Source organism: Podarcis bocagei, assembly GCF_964188305.1.
Source record: "Podarcis bocagei genome assembly, chromosome: 1".
Classification (NCBI taxonomy): domain Eukaryota; kingdom Metazoa; phylum Chordata; class Lepidosauria; order Squamata; family Lacertidae; genus Podarcis; species Podarcis bocagei.
The window spans coordinates 308626-333794 of record NC_138125.1 but is presented as its reverse complement, the minus strand read 5'-3'; the positions used below and the strand labels follow the sequence as shown (position 1 = coordinate 333794).

Here is a 25169-nt window from a genome sequence, read left to right as displayed (position 1 = left end):
TGATTTTGACTGGAAAGATAATACTTTGGCCCTTTTGATTAATGGAGAGACGACAGGACATCTCTTGCAACATAGGAACAGATTATTTTTAGATGCAGATTGTGTATTTTGTGCATTTTGTTCAGAGAGAGATGACCCTCCATTTGCCTCTTGTGGCTTAATCCACCAGCTGCTCTTTTCAACATCCAGGATTCTGTAAACACCAAGCATTTTATTTTCAAAAATACAGAAACGATTTTCACCCTCCGCACGCAACTCTGGTCCTGGGGATTCCTGGCCTGCAGGAGCAGCTCCCAGTTGGAGAAGGACCCAGTTCACTGTCTCTGCCAGGTAGGTCAGGCGCACCTCCCTGCACCAGAGCCCACTTTGCCTCTGCTGAAGGGTCAAAACCAGCTCCTCCGCCCGAGGAAAGGCCGCCTGGGCTTTGCAAAAGCCTTTCTTCACTCCGCCACTTCCTGAAGTTCCTCTTTGGTCCCTCAGGCCTTCTTTTTTCTGCCTTGGAAGCTGCGCTTTGCCCCTTGTCCAAAGCAAACAGTGTGTGGGACACTGGAAGAGAAGGAACAGCAAGAGAGCTTTCAGTGCCCTTATGGCCAGCAGTAAAAAGGGCTCCGGGTGGATCAGAGGCTTGGCTGAGGCCTCTCAGGTTTTCAAATGCCATATGCGAGCGTGGCCGTTTAAGATAACTTGTGTGACTACAGAAGGCCCAGAAATCTATTGAAACTTGTTACGCTTTCCTGTTGCTCAGCCACTCAGGCTCAACAATGGGTGTAGTTCCTTATTTTAACTCATTTCTGGTACCTCCAGATTGAGCTCATGTTACCACAAGTGCATGCAGCGTTGTCATTTGATTAGTAAAAAAATTACTCAGTCATCAGTTCAGTAACTAAGCTATGCAAACATATATACCGTATTTTTCGCTCTATAAGACGCATGAGACCACAAGACGCACCTAGTTTTTGGAGGAGGAAAACAGCAAAAAAAATATTCTGAATCTCAGAAGCCAGAACAGCAAGAGGGATCGCTGTGCAGTGAAAGCAGCAATCCCTCTTGCTGTTCTGGCTTCTGGGATAGCTGCGCAGCCTACATTTGCTCCATAAGATGCACACACATTTCCCCTTACTTTTTAGGAGGGAAAAAGTGAGTCTTATAGAGCAAAAAATACGGTACATGCAAACAATATTCCAAAAGCAGAACAGCTCTTCCTGACTTATTCCAGAGGCCAGACTTACACATTTCAAGACGTTACTACCCTGTGCTTCTTCAGGAGGAAAGGGGATATAATTTTAATATAAACAGCAATATTAGTAGTGCCAAATCGCCCCGAGTTTCACTCACACAATGCCATTCATGCAGCTTCCAGCCATTCAAAAAGATTTGGGGCAGGATTTTAAGATGAGATACCTATTTTCTCTTGGAGGTTTTGTGACCCTTTTTAGTTTGCTGACAGAAAAAGCAAGCGTTGCCATGGTTCTCTACACACAAAGAACAAGCGGATGCTAAGACGAGGACAGCCGCTCCAGGAGAAGCACCGACCTGGAGCTGTAGAGCCGCCTCTCAGGTGGCGGAAAGGCTGGCGTGTCCTCTGCCCCGGGCTGGGGCGGCTTCTCCTCTGTGCTCTCGCTGGGGCCGACTTCCATGGCATCGTCCGCTGCTGGCTCCCTGCAGTCTTCTCCCTCCCACACATCCATCGGGAAGGCGCTCTCTCTGGAGGGAGATCTCGCTGCCTTTGTGCTGGCGCAAAAACACAGCCCAGAGCAAAACCCTTGCAAACTTTTTATGAAAAGGCATGAGGACCTTGCTGCTGCCACCACCCCCGTTTCTCTCACCACATGGAGGCTACCTGTGAGTCCAGGCCCTTCTCCCCTGTCAGCTTCTTCTCCCCCCAGCCTTGCTTTTCTTCCTGCAACATGCAGGCAGGAGCCTGGGTGGTGCAGCAATCACAGTGGCAGGCAAAGACTTTTTAGAAGAGGATCTAAATTCCTCCCCACCCATGAGGCTCACCAAGTGGCTTTGGGGCCAGGCACTTCCTCTCAGCCTCACCTACCTTGGCTCCTGGCCGAAAAGGGCAGGATTCCAAAGAAAGCCAAACAGTACTAGATTTGTCTAGAAGATTTGTCTGCTCCCCCCCCCCCCGCCACTCCATGTCCGAAGCCAGTCTGCTGAACAGTGAGCATGTCTGCCTCCCCCCCCCCATTACCCACACCTGAGTACTTACCTCTTTGCCTTCACGGGTTTATCAAAGCGGAAGTCCGACGGGTAGCAGTGAACTCGGACCAAGTGCTCCTTGCGCTCTTTGCTGTTCTTGAACTTCTCCGGACAGCTCTCAACCAGGCATTGGTACTAGAAAAGGGGGCAAGAGGGGGCTGGTCAGCATTTGGGGTCCCAACCACTCAAGCAGAGATGGGTTTCTTAAAAAAAAATCTCTGATGTCTTATTGCGTTTTTATATTTTGTTGGAAGCCGCCCAGAGTGGCTGGGGCAGTACAGTCAGGCGGACAAGATACAAATAATAAAATTCTTATCACGAAGAAGCAGCTGGCTCCTGGTGCAATGGTCCTCATGGAGCGGGCGGGAGGATGGGGGCCGCCGGGGCTGCCTTGCCTTCCAGGGGCCTCACCAGGCTGCGCGTCTCCGCCAGGACCCCGAAGAGGGCGTCGTGCCACTCCAGCAGGTGCAGGTGCAGCAGGTGCGCCGAGGGGAAGGCGCGCTGGCAGGCCGAGCAGGCGCTGCGGTGAAGGAGGCCGTAGTGGTGCTCGCAGCCGGCCAGGGAGTCGAAGACCTGCGCGCAGCCCGCGGCCGGGCACGAGAAGGCGGCGGCGGCGGGGGGCCTGCGGGAGACACAGCGGGGTCGCAAGGGGCACCCAAAGGCCACCCAGACCCGCCCCGCCGGGAGGGAGGGGAGAAGGGGCGCCGGGCTCCCCGAGGGCGCCGCTCACCGGGAAGCCCCTCCGGGGGGGGCGCTGGGCTGCGCATCCTGGAGGCCGAGATGCCGCTGGACGTCGCCGTCCTAAGAGGAAGGAAGAAAGACCCGGATGACGCCACTTCCGGGAGGCCCCCCCGGGCTCCCCTCCCCCCCCCCAGCCCGCCCGCCCGCCCGCCTGCCTCGAAGAAGGGGTGCTGCGCGGGGAAGCGGAGCCTGGCCGGGCGGAAGCGGAAGGGGCCTCCGCCTTCCCCGCCGCGCTCGCCTTCCTCGTCCCGCATCCTCCCGCTTTCCTCGCCCGCTGCCGGAAGAGGCGGGTCTCTCTCTCCCGCTTCCGCCGCGGCGCTTCCGGTGCCCCGTTGCCGGGGAGACGCCTCCCGGTCCATGGCGGCCATGAGCGAGTTCCGGCTCCACCACGACGTGAACGAGCTGCTCCGGCTCCTCCGCGCGAGGGGCTCCTGCGGGGAAGGCGGCGCCGAGGGTTACGTGGAGCTGCTGCAGAGGAGCCAGGGCGGGCCCTTCCTCGCCGCCACCTCCGCCGCCGCCCTCGGAGCCAAGGCGAGCGAGGCCCCGGGGGGGAGGGAGGGGGAGGGAGAGAGGGAAGGACCCCCCCGGGACCCCCGCCGGACCCCCTCCCTCCCTGGGTGGCCCCCGGGACTCCTCCCGCCGGGCGCTGACCCCCCCCCCCGTCTCCCCGCAGGTGAAGATCGCGGAGTTTTCTCGGACCCCGGAAGACTTTCTGACCAAGTACGACGAGCTGAAGTCGAAGAACACGCGGCACCTGGACTCGCTGGTGCAGCTGCTCGCCAAGCTGACCGAGGACAAGGAGGTGAGGAGAGGCGGGCGGGGACAGAGAGACGGGGCAGCCCCAGCCAGCCATTCCTCAGCCCGGCCCAGCGCTGGCTCACCGGCTCCCCATCAAGAGAAGAAGCAGAGGGTGGGACCTGCAGCCCGGGGTTGGAGGGCCCAGAGCCCCCCCCCGCTCCCCTCTCTCCCTTCCCGCCCGGCAGACTGACAAGAGACAGACAGGTTGCTCTGGCCTGAGGCCTGAATTTGAATTCGGCCCCCTGAGGGCTGCAGGCTGCCCACCTCGGCTGTCCTATATCAAGACTGGGGAGGCAGCTGGGAGATCCACTCTCCTTGTGGGCTGTGCCTCTTGGGCTCTTTGGTGTCGTTCCTGAGTTCTGCTTTTTGTGGGGCTTTTGCAGACCCTCCAGTACTTGCAGCAAAATGCCAAGGAAAGGGCAGAGCTAGCAGCCAGTGCAGCGGCCAACAGTGGCGGAGCCAGCAGCAGCAGCGTCACTTTCTCCATCCCCTCAACAACAGCCAAAATGACCGTCCAGGAGCTGGAGGAGCTACGGAAGCAGCTGGGCACCGTCACAACCAGCTCCAGCGCCCCACAGGTCCCTCTCTTCTCTTGGGTCCCCTGATTTGTTATTTGGGAAGGGAAGGTTCTGCTGCAGCCAAAGCCTTTGGGATCTCTCTCAAAGGCAAGCCTGGGATGGGAAGCCAGTGACCTCAGTGGGCAGCTGCAGGAGGCCCTCAGCTGGGCTCCCTGTAGTGCCTACTTCAGAGGAAGCTCTGCCTTGTCCAACGCTCCGGGCAGGTGGGCTGCTCTCCGGTTTGCCAAGGGGACTAGGGGTGGGTCCTGAGAGGCCTCCCTGGGTGCAAATACTGTACCAGCCTCTTTGCCCCCTGAGCAAAGGGGGCAGAAACTGGCAGTGAGTGGGAGCCCAGCTGCCACACCCCCTGCTGCCATGGCTGGCCTGTCACTCGCTCTCTTCCTTGGCAGTCTCTTGAGCTGGTGCGGAAGTCGCTCAGGGACAAGCAGAACCGGAAGAACTCTGGGCAGCCCATCCCGTCCTTTCCCGCCTGGGTGTATGAGAGGCCGGCCCTCATCGGGGACTTCCTCACGAGCTCCGGCCTGAGCCTGGACACCACGGTGCCTATCGGTGAGTCTTGCACGAGAGGAGCAGAGGGTCTCCCAGCTTGGGGCTGTTTCTGCCTCCCCTGCCTGCTGGATGTTTCTCTGGGACCCTGAATGGGCAGCTGGTGATGCTCTGCCAGCGTGGGTCTGGCCAGTGCAGCGCGGAAGGTCCAGAACACAAGAAGAGTGGGGCGGCTGGATCAGGCCAAAGGGGCCTATCCATTCCAGCATCCTGTCCTCACAGGGGCCCCCCAGATGCCCCCAGTGGGAAATCCATTGGCAGGATCCAAGCCCAAGAGCATTCCTCTCCTCGCCCATAGCTGCCAACAACTGCCAGCTTACCATAGATTGAAAACACACGAATGTGAGTAGAGTTTTATTCGTGAGCCCAGCAGGCACAGTAAAAACAGTGTCAAACAGCTTGACGTAAAAAAATAAGCACACAAAACCGTGTCCAGGTACACAAAATATCAATAGGGATAAAGTCAAAGAGCATTTCAAGGCAGCCACCTGTCAAATGCCCTCTCCTCTCCCGGTGGTGGGAGACCCTGCTCTTTTTAAGAATGGCCAGCTGCCCTTTTGGCCCTCAGGCGGGTTCCCCAGATGCATTTGTTTGAGTGGCGCCGGTGCATGATGTGCCGCTTTCCTCTGCCAGGGACTTTGCCCCTGGCAGCCCAGGAATCTGCTGTGGTGGAGGACTTGCTCTACGTCCTGATTGGGGTGGATGGTCGGTACATCACTGCGCAGCCACTGGTGGGCAGAGAGAGCCGCACTTTCTTGGTGGATCCCAACCTGGATATGTCAGTCAAGGAGCTGGTCACCAGGATCCTCCCCGTGGCAGCGAGCTACTCCATCGTCACCAGGTAGCAGCCTGGGGTTCCTCATCAGGGACGGAGCTGGGGGAGGCGAAGAGGACGCAGCGACAGCCTGTGTCCCTTCCCTCCGGCTGAGGGCTGGGTGGGGGGCCTCTGGGGTTCCTCCCACCTGGGCGCATCAGCTTCCTCCCACCTAGGGAGCTTCCTGCTTCCTCTCATTGCTGAGCTGCACAAGAACGAGGCTTCCTTGCATCTCGGGCGGGGGGCGGGGCGGGGGGTGGCATTGGTGGGCCACGTTTCTGGTGGGGCCCAGAGGTGATGGGCTGGCTTCCAGCAGCAGCTCTCCGTCCTGCGCCCTGACAGGTTCGTGGAAGAGAAGTCTTCCTTTGAGTACGGGCAGGTGAACCACGCTCTGGCGGCCGCCATGAGGGCCCTGGTCAAGGAATACATGACCCTGGTGACGCAGCTGGAGCACCTGCAGCGCCAAGGCCTGCTCTCCCTGCAGAAGCTCTGGTTCTACATCCAGCCCACCATGAGGACCATGGAGATCCTGGCTTCCCTGGGTGAGTGCAGGGCAAGGGGGGGGGCAGTGAGCAGGGTGTCTTTCTGGGCAGCCGCCTTCTCTGTCTGCTTGCCTCCTGCTCCCCTGGAGGGGGCATGGGAGGGAGGGAGGCTTGGACCTTGGAGCCCCAGTGCCAGGAGAGGCCGAGGCGGCTCTCCTTCATCAAGGGGGGCAGTGGAAGGAGCTGGGTCCCTGTGTCCAGGTGGGCCTCTGGCTCTGCCCACTGCTGGGGTGTTGCTGCAGGGAGGGTCCTTCCAAGGGGCTCCAGCAGCCCAGCGCCGAAAGGGGTTCCCTCGTGCCACAGTCAGTCTCAGGTGAGGCCAGTGATTGGGTCATTCCTTTTCCTGGGGGCAGCAAGGTCAAAGGGGCTCCCTCTGGGCCTCCCCGCCCCCTGGAGGGAGGACCAGGGCCCCCTGGGAATGCCACTCCTCCTCCTTCCCACAAGGAGCCCCATCCCTCAGCCCTAGAAAGAGGAGCTGCAGGGCAGCTTCCTTTGTACCCCCCCCCCCAAATGCTGTGGAAGCCTCCAAGTCCCCCCTACCCTGGTGCCCCAGAGCAGAAGGGGGCATCCTCTGGCCCCTCCTTATTTGGGTAATAATTTTTATAAAGTTGCCACAGAGGGATGTCGGGATGGCTTCATTTTGATTACTGTATATATATTACAGTTTTTAAGGTTGATCTTTTCTGTGAACTGCCCTGAGACCTCCGGGTATAGGGTGGTATATAAATTCAATTAAGAAGAAGAAGAAGTTTGCAATTACAATCCGATAATAGCCTTATTATGACAATTCCAACTCATAATACAGTTATTAAAACCAATCCCCTGGCCCCTCCTGCTGACTGCAGGAATAATGCTGGCGTGCTCGCTCTCTGTTTCTGTGTGTCTGCAGTCTGTGAGCTGTACACTATTTGTTGATTTTGCAGAAGCTTCTATCAGCTGAATAGGGTGGGGTGGGGGGGACATTCTTTGAATAAACAGTTCTACATGATTCAGATTCAGCACAGCGGATTGGCTGGAGCACCTCAATCGCGATAAGTGCACTTGAGGACAACCAGGGAGTGGCAGAGGTTCTGTTCCTGAAGTGGTTGCCAGTAGCCTCTTTTCAGAGGTTCTTGGGCACCTTTGGGGGCCACAAGTGACCCCTGAGAGGCAGGTTTCGCTTCACCAACCCCAAGGGCCCATTGAGCCTTGCGGAAACCCTGCCTCCGCTCTGGGTGCTCACCTTGTAAGCCGGTGTCCCAGGCCACGGTCCAGAGCAGCCATCTCCTGCTGACCCCTTTTCAGATGGGGGAGCTCCTGCAACATCCAGGTGTGTCTGCCATTGATGGGCACCTGTGCCCTGACCAACCCTGGCTTCAGCGGGACGTGACTCTTCTTGGCCTTTGCTTCTTGTTCCAGCCACTTCTGTGGACAAAGGGGAGTGTGTTGGAGGGTCAACACTCAGCCTGCTGCACGATAAGACGTTCAACTACACGGGAGACAGCCAAGCCCAGGAGCTCTGCCTCTACTTGACCAAGGCTGCCAGCGTCCCCTACTTCGAAATCCTGGAGAAATGGATCTACCGAGGCATCATCAATGATCCCTACAGGTGGGCGGAGGAACCTAGAATCATAGAACCATAGAGTTGGAAGAGACCACAAGGGCCATCGAGTCCAACCCCCTGCCAAGCAGGAAACCCCGTCAGAGCACTCCTGACATATGGTTGTCAAGCCTCTGCTTAAAGACCTCCAAAGAAGGAGACTCCACCACACTCCTTGGCAGCAAATTCCACTGTCGAACAGCTCTTACTGTCAGGAAGTTCTTCCTAATGTTTAGGTGGAATCTTCTTTCTTGTAGTTTGGATCCATTGCTCCGTGTCCGCTTCTCTGGAGCAGCAGAAAACCTGTGGTCCTTCTCTTGGCATGTGAGCTGGAGAAACCTCTGTGGTCTGTTGGGGAGTCCAAGCAGGGCGCTGTGTCCTGGGACTGCCTGGATGAAGAGCCCTGGGGAGCCTCCTGCTCTGCACCTCCCTGCCATGGGCCTAACCGCTTTTTAATTCCACAGTGAATTCATGGTGGAAGAGCATGAGCTCCAGAAGGAGAAGATCCAAGAAGACTACAATGACAAGTACTGGGACCAGAGGTACACGATCGTCCAGCAGCAGATCCCCTCCTTCCTCCAGAAGATTGCAGACAAAATTCTCAGCACAGGTGAGGAGCCAAATTCCTGCTTGACAGGAAAGTGGGAGGGGAGGAGGGAGGGTCATGCAGTGGATGGAGAAGCCCCCAGGCGGGGGGGGGGGAGCGGTTGTGGAGTGCCTGGAAGGTCTGGTTCCCTTTGCAGCTCTTCCCTTCTGCCTCTGGGCGAGTCGTATGGAGGATATCCTGTGAGATTTTTTCTCAAGCTCCAAAAGCCGATTGTTGTATTTATCTGGCTTCTTTCCATTGCCCTTCCGTCAAGGAGGGAGATGACAGATGATGCAATTGAGGGGATCCTCATCAAATTTGCAGAGGATACCTGTCAGGGAACTGACATTGGAGCTAGAGGCGGAGGGAAGGCTCTCAAATGATGCTGGAGAAGGGCCCAGCAGGGAGAGAGGCAGCTCCGCAGATGGGGAAGCAAATCAGCGCAACACCAGGGATATAGAGGGGCTGATGGGGGAATCGGTGAGAGGGCTCCAGGACTCTTCACCGGACACCAGCGGGGAGAGCACGGGTCCTCCGCTACCCACGCCCACCCTGTGCAGAAGACTTCCGCGCAGGGAGAGTAGGAGGAGACTGGGTGTCAAACAACTTTTATGTTGGAAAAGATTTAAGAAATGCCCACTGACGGATTCTGCTAGCGACTGAGGCAGCCACGAAGTGAAGGGCTGCCCAGACTGAAAGGTTTAGCAAGGCAACAAAGCCTGGAGAGGCGGCAACTTACGCACGAGCAACCCATACACATTACAATACCAAACTGGGAGGGGTAGCTAATGCTGCAGAAGACAGAATCAGGATGCAAAAATACCTTAATGGATTGGATACCAAACTGGGAGGGGTAGCTAATGCTGCAGAAGACAGAATCAGGATGCAAAAATACCTTAACGGATTGGAGAAGTCAGCCCAAACTAACAAAATGAGTTTCAGCAGAGACTAATGTCAGGTTCTCACGCATTGGGAGGATGAGAGGGACAGCAGGGAAGGGAGAGTTAATGTGCTCATTTGTTTGTGCACAAGGTCTGAACAGCGTTTAGTGAAGAGCTGAGCCCGTCCTCATGTCCCTTTGTCCCTCCCGTCCTGCAGGGAAGTATTTGAATGTCGTTCGGGAGTGTGGCCGTGATGTCACTTGCCCCCTGGCCAAAGAGGTCATCTACACACTGAAGGAGCGGGAATATGTGGAGCAGATCGAGAAAGCCTACAACTACGCCAGCAAAGTGCTGCTCGATTTCCTCATGGAGGAAAAAGAACTTGTGGCCCACTTAAGGTTTGCTTCCTTCCAAGTGGCGTCTCTTGCAGGCTGCTTTCCTTCTCCATGCCAACTGGGACAGTTTTAGGGGCTGCTGATTTGGGAAATGAAGGGGCAAAAGTGTGGAGGAGCTTGTGTTTTCCCAGCAGGGGGCGGGAAGCAGGCACTTTCATAGACTTGCCCTGAGGCTGCAGGAGGAGCTGGGTGCAGGGGCAGGGGCCACGGGACCCCCACTCCAAGAGAGAGTCCTCCCATTTCCTGCCTCCCAGCTGAATTGCAAGGGGCTGCTTTATTGCAGATGGCATAAAGATACTTGCAGCACTTCTTATTCCAAAAGCCAGGTCCGCTTCTTCCTGTTTCTACCGGGCGGGAGGAGGCAGGCGGTGGGTGAGGGGTCCCTCCTGCCTCCTCTGTTCCTGCCGCAGTGAGTTGACTGGTGGCCCCTTTCTGTGAGCAGGTCCATCAAGCACTACTTCCTCATGGACCAGGGGGACTTCTACGTCCATTTCATGGACCTCACCGAAGAGGAGCTGAAGAAGCCGGTGGACGACATTGTCCCCACCCGGCTGGAGGCTTTGCTGGAGCTGGCCCTGCGGATGAGCACAGCAAACACAGACCCCTTCAAGGATGACTTGAAGGTAAAGGATGCTCAGCACAAAGGCAAGGCCTCAGCCCCAGAGCTGCTGCCGGTGTCTCCCCATTGAGCCTGGGCAACCCCGCGAGTGGCTTTGGCTTGTCTAGCAGGGCTCTGGGGGACGTTTGGTGTGGAGCCCTTGCCCACCCAACCAAAGAAAAGACTTTTTGCAGATAAAGTTGCTCAGATTCGGGAAGAGGTAGACTCCACCGTGGGAGCAGGGTCAGGCCAGGAGAGTGCTAGAATCCTGTCTAGTCAAGTTGCATGGAATCAATTCCAATCTGTTACCTCTGAGGATGTGGACAGGCTGCTTGGACGAGTGAAACCAACCACCTGTCTCCTGGATCCTTGCCCATCCTGGCTTATAAAAGCTAGCCGGGAAGGGCTGGGCGATGGGCTCTGCGGGGTGGTGAATGCTTCCCTCTGTGAGGGAGCCTTCCCAGACCCGCTGAAAGAGGCAGTCATTAAACCGCTTCTTAAAAAAACATATTTAGATGCGGCAACGATGGCCAACTATTGCCCAGTCTCAAATCTACCATTCTTAGGCAAGGTGATTGAGCGGGTGGTTGCTGAACAACTCCAAGCACTCCTGGAAGATTTGAACCATTTGGATCCCTTCCAGTCGGGATTCAGGCCTCATCATGGGACTGAAACTGCCTTGGTCGCACTGGTCGATGATCTCCGGCGGGCTAGGGACAAAGGTGAGAGCTGTTTCCTAGTTCTGCTGGATCTCTCAGCGGCGTTTGATACCATCGACCATAAGATCCTTCTGGACCGTCTTGAGGGGCTGGGAGCTGGGAGCACTGTCATACAGTGGTTCCGCTCCTTCCTCCTGGGCCATGATCAGAAAGTGGGGGGGGGATGAGTCTTCAGACCCCTGGGCTCTCACTTGTGGGGTGCCTCAGGGTTCCGTCCTCTCCCCCATGCTTTTTAACGTCTACATGCAGCCGCTGGGAGAGATCATCAGGGGGTTTGGGCTGAGTGTTCATCAGTATGCGGATGACACCCAGCTCTACCTCTCCTTTAAATCAGAACCAGTGAAGGCGGTGAAGGTCCTATGTGAGTGCCTGGAGGCGGTTGGAGGATGGATGGCGGCTAACAGATTGAGGTTGAATCCTGACAAGACAGAAGTACTGTTTTGGGGGGACAGGGGGCGGGCAGGTGCGGAGGACTACCCGGTCCTGAACAGGGTAACTGCCCCTGAAGGACCAGGTGCACGGTCTGGGAGTCATTTTGGACTCGCAGCTGTCCATGGAGGCGCAGGCCAATTCTGTGTCCAGGGCGGCTGTCTACCAGCTCCGTCTGGTACGCAGGCTGGAATCCTATCTGCTTGCGGACTGTCTCCCCAGAGTGGTGCATGCTCTGGTTATCTCTTGCTTGGACTACTGCAATGCGCTCTACGTGGGGCTACCTTTGAAGGTGACCCGGAAACTACAACTAATCCAGAATGTGGCAGCTAGACTGGTGACCGGGAGCGGCCACCGAGACCACATAACACCGGTCTTGAAAGACCTACATTGCCTCCCAATACATTTCCAAGCACAATTCAAAGTGTTGGTGCTGACCTTTAAACCCCTAAATGGCCTCAGTCCTGTATACCTGAAGGAGCGTCTCCACCCCCATCGTTCTGCCCAGACACTGAGGTCCAGCGCTGAGGGCCTTCTGGTGGTTCCCTCACTGTGAGAAGCCAAGTTACAGGGAACCAGGCAGAGGGTCTTCTCGGTAGTGGCACCCACCCTCCCACCAGATGTCAAAGAGAAAACATCTACCCCACTTTTAGAAGACATATGAAGGCAGCCCTGTTTAGGGAAGCTTTTAATGTTTGACGGACCAATGTGTTTTAATACTTTGTTGAAAGTCGCCCAGAATGGCTGCGAAAACCCAGCCAGATGGATGGAGTTTAAATAAATTATTATTATTATTATTATTCCAGGTTTTTTAAGACTACTATGTAGCGTTTCTGCTGGTTCAGGGTTTGACTTTGGCCTCACGGACTGTCAGTAAATGAAAATTCAAATATTTGCTATCATTTGTTTGTTGACAGTCTGGTCACATGCTCTGTTTGGCAGTTTGAGTGTCTGACTGGCCTCCTTCCTCTCGCGGCCCTTTCCCCTCTTTCCAGGTTGACTTGATGCCCCACGATCTCATCACGCAGCTCCTGAGAGTCCTGGCCATCGAAACCAAGCAGGAGAAGGCCATCATCCACGCAGACCCCACGGAGCTCTCGCTCAGCGGCCTGGAAGCCTTTTCCTTCGATTACATCGTGAAGTGGCCTCTCTCGCTGATCATCAACAGGTAAGGCAGAGCAGCTCAGCTGATGGGGGCTCATCCTTTCCATCCAGAGGGGGCAGAGCACAGCCAGCCATTGGCCTGATCCTGATCCTCCTCCCTCCGTGCATGTGCCTCAGTCAATGCATCATAACTCTGGAGGGGAAGGAGGTGCTGGGAAGGCCTCCTCTGGAGGAAAGAGGGCTGGCTGGCCCCTGGCCCTGAGGTAACCTGCCTTGGCCCCTCCGGGCCCTGGCCAAGCAGCGGCTCCTCCACGCCTCTCCCCGTCTCCTAGGAAGGCCTTGACGCGCTACCAGATGCTCTTCCGGCACATGTTTTATTGCAAACATGTGGAGCGCCAGCTGTGCAACGTCTGGATCAGCAGCAAGACGGCCAAGCAGTGCTCCCTGCACTCCTCCAAATGGTGAGCTCTCCCAGAGCCAAGCAGGCCCAGTCACCAGGAGAGTCTCTGAAGGCGGAGGCCTAGAGCGGAGCCTGGCCCCTCCACATGTGCCGTGGGTGCTCAGCCCACTGAGCTGTGGCCGCTTCCTGGGCCTTCCTTCTTTCTGCAGAATGAACACCCTCTTGGATGGATGAGGCCAGTGGGAGGGCATTGGGCTGCTGGGTCCCCTGGCAGCAAGAGGGTCTCTCCCTGCAAGTCCTCTGACCCTGGGAGCTCCCCCTTCAGATTCTGGAAGGGGGCACTGAGGCTTCAGAAGCCGCTCAAGGGGCAAAGACCTTGGTAGTCAGAACTGGCTGTGGGGGGAAGGGGTCTCTTCTCCTTGCTGCCTTCCTCTCCTCTCCCCCCCCCCACCCCCCCCCCAATTGCAGGGCTCCTCCTGCCTGGCACTGGTTTGGGCTCCTTCCTGGGCTTCTGGGCAGCATCCTGCAGCCCCACAGGGGCTCCGCTCCCATCTACCCCTCCAGGCTCCTCCCTCTCTCGTTCCCAGGTTTGCTGGCGCCTTCACTCTCCGCCAACGGATGCTCAACTTTGTGCAGAATATCCAGTACTACATGATGTTCGAAGTGATGGAGCCAACTTGGCACATCCTGGAGAAGAACCTGAAGTCGGTCAGTTTTCGGCCAGTGGCTCTCAGAGCCTCTGGGGGCCACACCAGGCCCCCGAGTCCTCCTTTCGCCCCCCAGTGGTGGGGCTGGGTGGGGCCTCTGTTCCCAAGGGGCTTCATTTGTGAGTTGGAAGGGTGTCAGGCTCTTTTGGGAAAGCAAGGTTCTGGCTGGTAAGGAGCTTTCTGCTGTGCCAGAGAGCCTGAAGTAGCTGCTCACAGGAGGCCACTGGCCCAGAAACCCCCTTGGCTACATTTTGGCTTCTAGTGCTCCCTTTCCTCCACTGTGACAGTGAGGTGGAGCTCCCTTTGCCACCTGCCTCAGCCCCTGAAAATAAGGCTTTGTCATCGCTAGCTCTGCATGTTGATTGTAGCAAAAGAACAGAGCACTATTTCTGGCCATGGCTGTTTCCAATGTTGCTGGGCGTTTCTGATGGGCTGCTGTCTCCTCTGGGCAGGCTTCCAATATTGATGATGTCTTGAGCCACCACACCAGCTTCCTGGACAACTGCTTGAAGGACTGCATGCTCACCAACCCAGAGCTGCTGAAGATCTTCTCCAAGATGATGTCTGTCTGCGTCATGTTCACCAACTGCATGCAGGTGGGCTCCCTCTTCCATCCCTCTGTGCCACGGGGAGCAAGGGGCACCCCCTGGGTGCGCCAGCGTGCTCTGGGCTCATGCCTGCCTTTGTCCCACCCACCAGAGATTATCCAACAGTATAAAGCTGGACAATGAGCTGGGACGCCTGACGGTGGAGCACGGGACCATGAGGGGGGCCCCCACCGAGCAGGAGCGCACAGAGGAATCCACCCGGAAGCAGCTGGCGAACAAGGTAGGGGTTCAGGGGAGGGTGGAGGTGCCTCTTCATTTGCAGATCCCAGCCCTTCGCTCAGGAAAGCACCTCAGGTGTGGACAGAGCCCTTCTCTCGTGGTGCTGAGCACTATCTGGCTCCTTCCCAAGTCCTCTCCAGGAAATCCTGCCCCAGGATGAACCATGGCAGCAAGGCCAGGGCCGCTTCCTTGCCTGCCCTCCCTTCTCCCTTGTGAGCCTTAACTCTCTCTCTCTCTCCCCCCACCTCTGCAGCTGTCAGCAGAGCAGGCCGATACCATGCACGTCACCTCCGGCTTCGAGGCCACAATCAACAAGTTTGACAGCAATTTCTCAGCCCACCTCCTGGACCTGCTGGACAAGCTGAGCATCTACAGCACCAATGACTGCGAGCACAGCATGATCAACATCATTTACAGGTGAGCAGGGAGCAGCATCTCTTGGGCAGCTGGAGGGAGCCTGGGGCTCGTGTGGCGGCTCTGTCCTCCTCCCAGCATCAGGGCGGCTGTGCAGGGAATGGCGCCTGCTTGGCCATGGCAGGAAGGAGGAGGCTGGACTCTGCAGACCCTGCTCTTCTGCTCTGGCAGAGGGACTTCCTGGTCACGCTCCTGTGCTGCTTCCACCCTCCTCTCCCTCTCTCTCTCCGCCCCCAGGTTAGACTTCAACGGCTTCTACACGGAGCGGCTGGAGCACATGTCTGCCGAGCGGAGCCAGAAGGCCGTGCTGCAGGCGGGGCCCCCCAGGCCTCTGGTGGCCACCCAGTGACCCCCTTCCCTCTCCCCGGGGGCTGCACCCAGAACTCCCCACGTATATTTAGCACTTTTATTGCATAGGTAGCCTAGAGCTGCAGCAACACACTCCCGCTGCAGCCGCCATTGCTTGTCCATAAAGAATTGTGGCGTTTCTGGATGCTTCTACTTTTACAATGCAGCTGAACAATTTGGTGTATTTTACTTGACATAAAAAGTACCTGTAAGCAGTTCCTGAAGTCCTGTCATGTGACACAGGTGGCGGGAGGGAGGCGTTGAGGCCTATGAGATGGTGATGGAGCCGAAGGGGGCACAGCAAGGCCCCACCCCACAACCTTGGGGCAGTGGGTGGGTGGATGTTCACCCACACTGCGTCTACATGCTCTGTTGGGAAAGAGGGTCCTTTCCATTAGACTGTCTTAGTTGTGGGCTTGCCAAAGAGGACACCCACACCATATATTGAAAGCTCCCTTGTAACACCCCAACACACACACAACCGCAAGGAGGGAAGCTTCTTGCTTGTTCATACGGCATTGGCAATGTTGCTGCAACCTGCCTTTTTTAGAGCTGAGAAACTTGGCACTTCAGACTCACTCTTCAAACCCCCCCCCCATTAGTTTTCTGCGGGGGAGTGGGGAGAGAAACTAATCTGCTCTGGCGAAATGCAGTGTGTGTGAGATGAAGAGCAGCTTGTTAAAGGCTAGAAGGCAACCATCAAAGAGATGCAGATGCAGATACAGACGCCACAGGAAAAGATTATGAAAATAACTTTATTTTCCCTTAATCCAAAGTTCAACATTTTGCATATATCTCTCTCGCTCTTTTGAAATAAAAGCCATACCAAAAAAGCCAGGAAACACTTCCAGTCAGCAGGTTTACCTTCCACAAATGCATTTTTAAGTTCTGAAGCAAAGTCTGCCCACCAGTTTAATCCAGTTTACAGTTACAACCCAACAAATGTGTCCCCACTTCTGCCCACGCCCTGGCATCGCGGTTCATTCAACCTGGCCATTGGCCCCCAGAATGAAGACACTCTGAGCCTTTGGGCATCTCTGCAAGGAGCATCCAGTACCATGCTGTGGGGTGGGCTCCACAGAGGGGCAATGCCCCCACCCAGGGGACACAGAGAAAGAAGCAATGATAAAGCAGCACAACACACCCACACCCAAGGGAGCTTGCACCCTAAGCCCATCTGCTTGAAAGTACTACCTGGAGGAAGGTTTTGAGTGAGGAACACTCTCCAAAAGGACAACAGATGCTCCTTCATCACAAGCAAACCCTACAAGGAGGCTAAAGAGCAGCTTCCCAACAAAACCCCTGACCATGCAAGCACCAGTGGTAAAATCAGACCCCCCCCCCTTTTGCTGTGTCAAAGTTGTCCTCACAGGAGGTCTGCGGTAGAGTCTACCCTCCACGGACTTAACGGCTGAGGTCCTCCAGAGCATCCCCCCCACACCCCTCCTCTGTGGGGCAGATGCAGCAGCCATAAAACTCCCATGAAAGCTGGCCCTTGGGCTGTGGAGGACCACGCAACTTCAAGGACGGTTTGTGCTGCCCTGAATAAGGCAGATCTGAGGCAGCCAGTGAGTTGCAGTTTCAGACCACGGAGCAGACACGACGGCTGGTGCAGCAGAGGCATCAAGTGGCGGCTGCCGTGGCAGAGCTGGCCCCGCCTCCCCCGTGCTGGAGGCGCAGCTTCCCTGCTTTGGAGAGGAGACGGCTGTCTCTAGCAGTCCTCGCCTCTGCCGGCTCAAAGGCGTAAGAGCCCAGAAAGAGGTTCGGGGGGAGGCTGCTGCCAAAGTAGAGCTTGCTGTTGGAGGCCACGGCCTGGTACCTCATCAGCTCCAGGAAGGCAGGTGTCAGTTTCAGCTGCACAGGGCAGGGGGAGAGAGGAGGAGAACGAATGAGGCAAGGATTTCTGTGCCATGAGCATCCACGGGATACTCACAGTGCAGCCATCCTTCCAAATGAGCAGGAGTTCTGCGTTTCTGAGGCAAAATCCTTTTCCTTCTCCCCAGCACACACATGGGCAGCCAAGAGTCAACACCCACCTTGTTCGAGGCAGCTGCTTTCTGAGCCATGTAGAGGTTGGCGTCAGCCTTCGCCTTCTCTCGCGCCAAGAAGGCCGTGTCTGGGAAGGGACCAAGGAAGGCAGCTCAGGAGAAAGGAGGATCACCAGGGTGCCCCATGGGGATACGGCCCCGGAAACCCACAGCAAAGCAACATCCCACTCAAGCCCAGGCTGGTTTCTCACTAGTTCCACCCATGATGAAGATAATAAACAGCCCCAACCCCACGGTCCAGAGGATTCACCAGAGCAGAAAGCAGCCCCTTTTCCGCCTGCCTCCTCCCTGCCCACCTTGGCTTTGGGGACCTGGATTATGCTTTGCACACAAGGCTTTGGGGACAAGACACAAACACACACACACACACACACACACACACAAACACACACCCCTTCTCACTCTCCATGAGGCACATGGCTTGTGCAGGCTCTGCAGATCTGTTTTTCAGGCTCAAGCAATCTGAGCCAGTGAACACAAGTGAATCTGGAGCCAAGGAGCCCCTGCCTTGGGCCACCCCCAGGGGCATCCACAAGGCATCAATGCTCAACTATGGCCAGACACCCAGGCTGCACCCGGACTTGGCTTCTCAGTCCCCAGAAGACAGGCAAAGTCCCAGTGCTCTGCTTGGCTGCAGGCAAAATGCTTGTGGGTAGCACAGCCAGAGACGTGGGGTTATTTGGCTCACAGCTTCTGCTTTGCAGGCAGGGAGGAGGTAGAGGTAAGGGCTGCATAGCTACCTTCAAGCTCAGAAATTTGCTTCTCCATCAAAGTCTCCATGACCCTCTGCTGGCAATGAATCTTTGCCACCTGAGCCGCCTTCTCTGCTTCTGTGAGGAGAGAGCAGTCAGTCAAGCACCAGCAACCCCACAGCCAGCGCTCCAGGACTCCCGAGAGGAAATCCGTGGCAACAGCGCTCTAGCAGCAGGCAACCAAGAGCCCCAAAGGGCCCGCAGGCCTGGCTTGCGACACACCGCCACTGGTACCTCATAGGCCACGTCCGCTTCTCAGAAAGGCCCTGCTGGGCCTGGGGAAAGAAGACCCTCTGGCCTCTGCCAGAAGTGAAGCTGTGGTCGCCACAGGCCTCTCTCCAGAGTCTCTTGCTCCAGGCTGTCTTTGCAACCAGGCACTAGCAACTGTTTGCCATGTCAAGCAATAAGCTACACAGCTGCCACAGGATTCTCGTTCCGCATTTGCCAGAAATTGATCTTTTATTGCAGCAGCCTCCACACTTCAGAACTCCCTGTCTATTGACACCAGGCAGGTGCCTTCATCACTGTGGCCTTTTTGGCGCCTGCTAAGAATATTTTGTTTAAGACAAGCCTGCCCAAAAATGTAAGATGTTTTATCCATCTTTAGCTTGCTGCTTGTTTCAATTCTTATCTAATTGTTTTAAATAGCTGTTTTTAACTGCTTTATTCATTTTATGCGTTTCATAAACCACTTTAGAGTTTTTTAACAATCACATGGTATATAAATTGTATGAAACAAATATGGCACTGTGGAGTTCCGTTTTTCATGAGGTTTGCAATGCATTTTCCTGAAATGCTTTTTGGATGTGTCTAGATCCAGCCAGAAGCCTAGAATCTCAGGTCTTTGTGCCACACATGCCTCCCAAGGGAAGATAAGGCACCGGGGGTGGGGGGAAGAGAGAGACTCTCCCAAAGGGAGTCTGGTTACCTATGACGGCCCTTTTCCTCTCCGTCTCGGCCTCCTTCTCCACCACTCTCTGCTTCTGGGTCGCTATCAGGAGCTTCGTCTTCTCTGCTTCCCTGAATGGCAAAACAGGAAAGGTCCTTCCCTGCTCCTCCTTGGTGTGGGGCCCCAGCCGCCCTCCCCCCCCCCCCGCCCAGGGAAGGAAGGGGCCCTGGGAGGGGGTGGCTGACACCCCCCCCCCTGCTGTTTGCATCCCAAGGTGCTACGCAAAGCGGGAGCTTGGCCTTTAAATCGCCTCCAGCTTTTGCCCTGCTCCGGACTCACGTGTTTCCTTTTCCAGCACTGGATCTTGGCCCTTCCCTTCACTAGACAGAATGTTTTCTCATTCAGATACATGGCGTGTTTGGGGGGGGGACCCAAAAGATAAACATTTGCACTTCAGATTGTCACCGGCCCTGAAGAGTTAATGAGCTGCTCTGCCCAATACCTCCAGGCACCACCGGTGGTCTCCAACTCCTGCCATCTTCTGCTAGTTTACAGCAGTCCAACTGACGGCCAGCTACTTCTCCATATGCCAGAATCTAAGCCCCAAACCCCCCAAATAACCATCTCTCTCTTCACATGCCCGCCCCTCCGCCATAGAAGGGCCAGACCTGAGCAATCTCAGGCATGGCCCAGAGCAACCCAGCAACAGCCTTGGTTGCTCCTTTCCTCTTTGCAGGGGCCTGGCAAGCAGAGACACTCCGCTCTGATTCTCCTGGCAACTGGAGGGCAGCCCAGGCCTGAAAGCCCTGAGAAGGAGATGTCAAGCAAAGCCGCCTGAGAGGCGCTTCTCCCACCCTGGCCTTTGCATCAGCTGCACAGAATGGGGAGAGACCTCTGAGAAAATGGTGGGCACAAATCCACAGAGGAGGAGGCTGTCATTCATTGACGGACGGAGGAGATGCCTCAGGAGAGCAGGGGCTGAGGAGCCCCAGGGGAGGTGAAAACTGGTGGAGTTCAGGTCCAGTCTGCCTGCCAGGGCTTCCCAGAAGAGACGTTTGGTTGGCCCCCGTGGGAATCCTGAAACACCAGCCTAGAGCCCCTCCCTGGCCCTGTGCTTTGGCCTGACCTTTCTCTGATGCTCTCAGCAAATACTCACACAAGTTCAAAATCTCTTCGGATGGCTTCTGGGATCTTGGGCTTCGTCACACGCACTGCCTGCACACACACAAAAGCCAGCAGACCCCATAAGACTGCAGCTGCCCCCCAAGTGCAAGCTCCTCTGCTGCAGAGAAAGGAAGCGGCCCCTGCATCTGGGCCCGTCCTGCTGGACTGGACCCCCCCAGCCAGCAATATGGCAAGTTCCCACTTTCGACAGAGGGAAGCTCTCCCTCCTCAACCTGCATCCCCACGCAGAGAAGTGGGCTAGTCCTAAATCCACCAAGATCCAGGAAAGGGGGAAAAACCAAAGCTAAAAAGGGAAGGGGGGCATTACCTGGATGGTGAGACCTGGAGCCATGGCATTCAGATCCTGCTGCAGGGCCAACTTCAGATTTTCATCTATTTGATCTAGGATTAGGGGGAGAAAAGATGAGAGGCAGCATCAGCCAAAGAGAGTCCGCTGCACAAGAGTCCCAGCATTTCTCCAGCTGGCTCTGTGCTGCCTGCACTGACCAGCCGCAATGGCTTCGTGTCAGTCTCACCTGGAAACACTGCCAGGACTTGACCCACAGGAATTCTGCATGCACCGCAGATGTTGCGCCACTGAACCACATGCACCCCCTGTGCCAACCACAGGCAAGAGTCAACAAAGACACCAGGCTGCCCTGCCAACTGCCCAGCTGTGGACGGGGCCCTCAGGCAACCCAGTCAAAGATTCCCAAAAGCAGAGAAACGGATCTGCCAGACAAGCCCAAGAACAGCTGGCAAAATATCAGGATGCCATACTAAATATTGTTCTCACTACCAAGAGTAATTCTGTGGTGCTTAATGTGAAGCAGAATACTTGAAACTCAGACTGGGAGCTCTGTGGGTGTCTCTACACAATGCCCAGCTGCCAGCTGCATCTCTCTCCTAAAAATATTCTTCCTCCTTCAGAAATCCCAAATTCCCCAAGCACTCCATCCCAGTCTGGTCAGGCAGCCTCTTACCCTGCCTGCCAGACATCTAAGGAAACAGGAGAGCAGATTCTGAAATGGGAGCAGGTCCAACAACACAAAAGGCTCCGGCATTCCTCCTCTTCCAGCACCTCAGGAGGACCAGGAAGACCCAGCTCTACCTCTCCTTCAAATCAGAAACAGTGAGGGCGGTGAAGGTCCTGTGTGAGTGTCTGGAGGCAGCTGGCGGATGGTTGAACCACGACAAGACAGAAGTACTGTTCTTGGAGGACAGGGGGTGGGCGGGGGTGGGGGACTCCCTGGTCCTGAACGGGGTAACTGTGCCCCTGAAGGACCAGGTGCGCAGCCTGGGAATCATTTTGGACTCACAGCTGTCCATGGAGGCACAGGTCAATTCTGTATCCAGGGCAGATGTGTACCAGCTCCATCTGGTATGCAGGCGGAGACCCTCCCTGCCCGCAGACTGTCTCACCAGTGGTGCATGCTCTGGTTATCTCCTGCTTGGACTACTGCAATGCGCTCTACGTGGGGCTGCCTTTGAAGGTGACCCGGAAATTACAATTAATCCAGAATGTGGCAGCTAGACTGGGGACTAGGAGTGGCTGCAGAGACCACATAACACTGGTCCTGAAAGACTTTCATTGGCTCCCAGGATGTTTCCAAGCACAATTCAAAGTGTTGGTGCTGACCTTTAAAGCCCTAAACGGCCTCGGTCCAGTATACCCGAAGGAGCGCCTCCACCCCCATTGCTCAGCACGGACACTAAGGTCCTCCTCCAAGGATCTTCTGCTTGTTCCCTCACTGCAAGAAGCGAAGTTACAGGGAATCAGGCAGAGGACCTTCTCGGTAGTGGCGCCCTCCCTGTGGAACACCCTCCCTCCAGAAGTCAATGAAATAAACAACTATCTGATTTTTAGAAGACATCTGAAGGCAGCACTGTTAAGGGAAGTTTTTAAGGAATGATCTTTTTATTATTTTTTAGGTATGTTGTAAGCTGCCCAGAGTGACTGGGGAAACCCAACCAGATGGGTGGTGTATATATGAGAACATATCATCACCATCATCAGGTGAGAGCTGGAGGACGAAGTCCTGACCGAGCAAGAGGCACAAGATCTCTGTGGGCTTCCTCTTCCATGCCGTCCCAGAAGAGGAGGGATGGAACTGTGTAAACATCCTTGCTCCATTTCCAATTCACTGGATGTGCTTTGGGGAAACGGTACCAGCAAAAGCAAGCCGCCCCCCCCCCTGTCACCTGCTTACCAAAGAGCTCAATGTAGACCTCCTGGAGGGTGTGGGCACTGCAGAACTGGTTGAGCTCATGATGGACTTTGTTGAAAATGAGGGTCTTGTCATAATCTGCAGTGTAGTTCTTCACAACATCGTATACTAAGAAAAGGAACAGCAGAAGTGTCACCGGAAAGTCACTCTGATGCCACTGGTGCTCTCTCACCTGTCAGGCAAATTCAAGATGCTGGTGCTCAGAGTTTCTTGAACACACAGGAGCTATTTCTCAGAATTAATCGCAATTTCTATCTAACAACTGAATATGACTTGTAAGTATAAAAGATTGTCCACACATCTGAAGCCGGATCCTAGCTATATTTACTTAGAAGGAAGTCCAACTGGTTTTAGTGTGATTTACTTGCAAGAAAGTGTGCTTAAGGCTGCCGCCCCAAAAAGATGGCAGTGGCCTAATGAGCAAATGTCCTAATTTTTACTCAGCAGTTCCAAAGTGAGCAGCTCTAATGAAAACATTACAGTGTGATGTTACGGGAGACTGATAATATTTTTCTTCCTATGTCAACTGCAACTGAAGGCTTCTATACAGAAGTCCTCCTTTACAAGTCCAGTGAGCAGCAGTTCCCAACATCCTGCAAAGCCTCGCAGGGACTGTGGTGAGAGCCAGGCCCCAGCGGGAGTCAGTCTCTGCTTTTTCCTAGAAGCCCAGCTGCGAAGCTTCTTCTCAGAGCTCACCCTCTGCCATCCCCAAGAAGCCCTGTCCTGCGCTCCTTTTCCAGCTGGTGCCCTTCCGGACCCCACTTCCCTTCTCTTCCCCCTCCTCCTGCCGCCCCAGCCACTCCCCCCACCAGAACAGCTCTGTCCACTGCCTCCCCTGCAGGTGCCCAAGGAGAGTCTCTCTGCCTGCTCAGCCTGCTGCCCCACACAGACAAACACGCCTTTGACTCTGACAGATTCAGAAGCAATTTAGCCTTTTCGGCTGGACCAAAATCAGTTCCTTCAGAGGCTGTAAGTCTCGCTCATGCCAGTCACCGATAACAACACTGAAGAGCATCAGAATCTGGACCCACCCCTGGCTGTTTTCCATCAACCTAGCAATCCTTACTGAGCCAACATCAAAAGTCAGGAACAGTCAACAGGAAACCCTCCTTTTCAGCAACATGAGCTCCTCCAACTTCCCTCTGCAAGCCCCTTTCCATGCCCACCAACCCTCCACCTCCCTCCGCTCTTGCTGCTGCTGAGCCCACCCGTCCCTGTCTCCGAGGGGCTCTGCTTCTCTCCTTCCTCCAGGATTTGCTTTCAGGCACAGGGAAAGGAGCCATACCTGCATGTGGAGCCAACATGTTCACCACCTCTATCCGATCAATGTAGATCATGACTCCTCCACTGCAAGGAAAAAAGGAAGAAGATGAGCTATGCCACCCCTTGGGGCAAACTCAGTTTCCTGCAGCCTTTCTCTACACCAAGAGGGAGAGAGGCAGAGACAGCGTGCACAGAGGTTAAGTGCAAGAGAGCCGGGGGTGGGCAGGGGGCTGGTCTGAGGCAGCTTCCTGCTCTCATCTCAGGGTTAGAACCAGGAGACCCCAGATAACCTTTGGCCCTCAACAATGGGCACAGGAGCAAGTGGCACAGACCGCCCAGCTGGGCTGCTGCACCAGCAGCACTTCCCTCCACAACACAAACTCCCGCCAGAGCCAATGACGACAACAGCCTTTGCGGTTCCTCACAGCCTGTGTCACGGAGCGGGTGGCAATGAAGCCGCCGGCCGAGTGACTTGGAACAGACGCAGGTCCCACGGTTATTGCACAGCTATTGGCCCAGGCTGAAAGTTAACCTACACCTCTACTGAGCAACATGCAAGAGAAAATGAAGAGGAAGCAACACAGGACTCTAGAGGCAACCCCAGCTCCCTGCTTTGCCTTCACACTGCTACACCTGAAAGAGAACTAGGTAGCCTGGCTGCGTCCAGCAGCTGCCAAGAGCCAGACTGGGGCGCCTGCCATACACCTGACTAGCCCCCCCCTCCGGCAAGAGAAAGGCCAGCAGCCCCACAAGAGAGCATCTTTCCCAAGATGAGCCTGTTGCCTGCCTGCAGCTTCCATTAAGCAAACTGCCTTGGAGCCCTTTGGTTCCGGAAGAGGTTCCTGGCAGAATCCTGCGCCACACATCTCACTGAGCAGCCGAGAAGCAGAGCCACTGACGGGGTGCTGGGTGCTTCAGCCCAGAAAATGCCGCTCAGGCTCCCCCGCACCCGGCCTAAGGTGCTCCTCCCGGCACAGCCCACCCTCCGGCGACCCACCTGGTCCCGCAAGGCACGTTTTTCACCTCGTCCGTTTGCAGCGTTGTCTGAAAGAGAAGAGAGACTGAGCAGCCCGGGGGGGGGGCGGAGGGTCCCGGCCAAGCCCAGAAGCAGCAGCAGGGCTGGGGAAGGTCCCGCCCGCTCCTCCCCGGCTCGGCCGAGGCCCCTTTCCCTGCCCGGCCCAGCTTCCGCGGGGAGATACAGACCTGGACGGCTCTGGGCGTGGTGACGAAGGGCAGCATGAGGTGGTAGCCCGGGCCGCTGAGGGTGGCCAGCAGCGCCCCGCCCCTGGGGGGAGAGAGAGGGGGGGGCTGAGCGGAGAGGCCGGGGGGCGTCGGGTCGGGGGGTCCCTGCTGGGGTCTCCCCCCCCCTCTGCCCGCCTCACCTGTAATAGACGGCCAGGTGGCCCTCCTGCACCTTGTGGACGGAGGCGCCCAGCAGGAGGAGCAGCGCCGCCGCCGCCCCGGCCAGACTGGCCCCGGCCCAGCGGGGCGGGCGGGCGGGGAGGGAGCGCGGAGGAGCCGGGCCGGGCCCGCGACGGGCCTCCCCCTCCCCGGCCAGGCCTCCGCCGCTCCCGCCGCCGCCGCCGGAGGAGGACATGGCGCGGCCTTCCTGCT

At 56.2% G+C, this 25169-nt stretch overlaps 3 protein-coding genes across 3 annotated transcripts; 1 reads left to right on the top strand and 2 right to left on the bottom strand.

Annotated features, from left to right (window-relative positions):
- Positions 1-191: 191 nt before the first annotated feature.
- On the bottom strand, positions 192-3306 carry ZNF511 (zinc finger protein 511). The gene is made up of 6 exons (XM_081196607.1): positions 3102-3306; positions 2936-3006; positions 2617-2827; positions 2216-2340; positions 1534-1731; positions 192-546 (listed from the first exon to the last, which is right to left on the bottom strand). The coding sequence occupies exons 1-6, from the start codon at positions 3303-3305 to the stop codon at positions 477-479; spliced, it is 879 nt and encodes a 292-aa protein (XP_081052733.1). The 5' UTR covers position 3306; the 3' UTR covers positions 192-476.
- Positions 3265-15426, top strand: TUBGCP2 (tubulin gamma complex component 2). Its single transcript, XM_081195673.1, has 17 exons — positions 3265-3477; positions 3620-3748; positions 4128-4322; positions 4712-4871; positions 5502-5709; positions 6025-6224; positions 7623-7812; positions 8268-8413; positions 9488-9668; positions 10108-10288; positions 12407-12579; positions 12848-12976; positions 13503-13623; positions 14075-14218; positions 14322-14450; positions 14703-14866; positions 15101-15426. Exons 1-17 carry the CDS (start codon positions 3304-3306, stop codon positions 15210-15212), a joined length of 2736 nt encoding a protein of 911 aa, XP_081051799.1. The 5' UTR covers positions 3265-3303; the 3' UTR covers positions 15213-15426.
- A 521-nt stretch (positions 15427-15947) lies between these two features.
- LOC308588146 (erlin-1-like) lies at positions 15948-25167 on the bottom strand. Its single transcript, XM_081196472.1, has 11 exons — positions 24938-25167; positions 24759-24840; positions 24553-24599; positions 23578-23639; positions 22275-22400; positions 20393-20466; positions 20057-20115; positions 18940-19031; positions 18000-18089; positions 17248-17327; positions 15948-17065 (listed from the first exon to the last, which is right to left on the bottom strand). The coding sequence occupies exons 1-11, from the start codon at positions 25150-25152 to the stop codon at positions 16835-16837; spliced, it is 1158 nt and encodes a 385-aa protein (XP_081052598.1). The 5' UTR covers positions 25153-25167; the 3' UTR covers positions 15948-16834.
- Between the last annotated feature and the right edge of the window lie 2 nt (positions 25168-25169).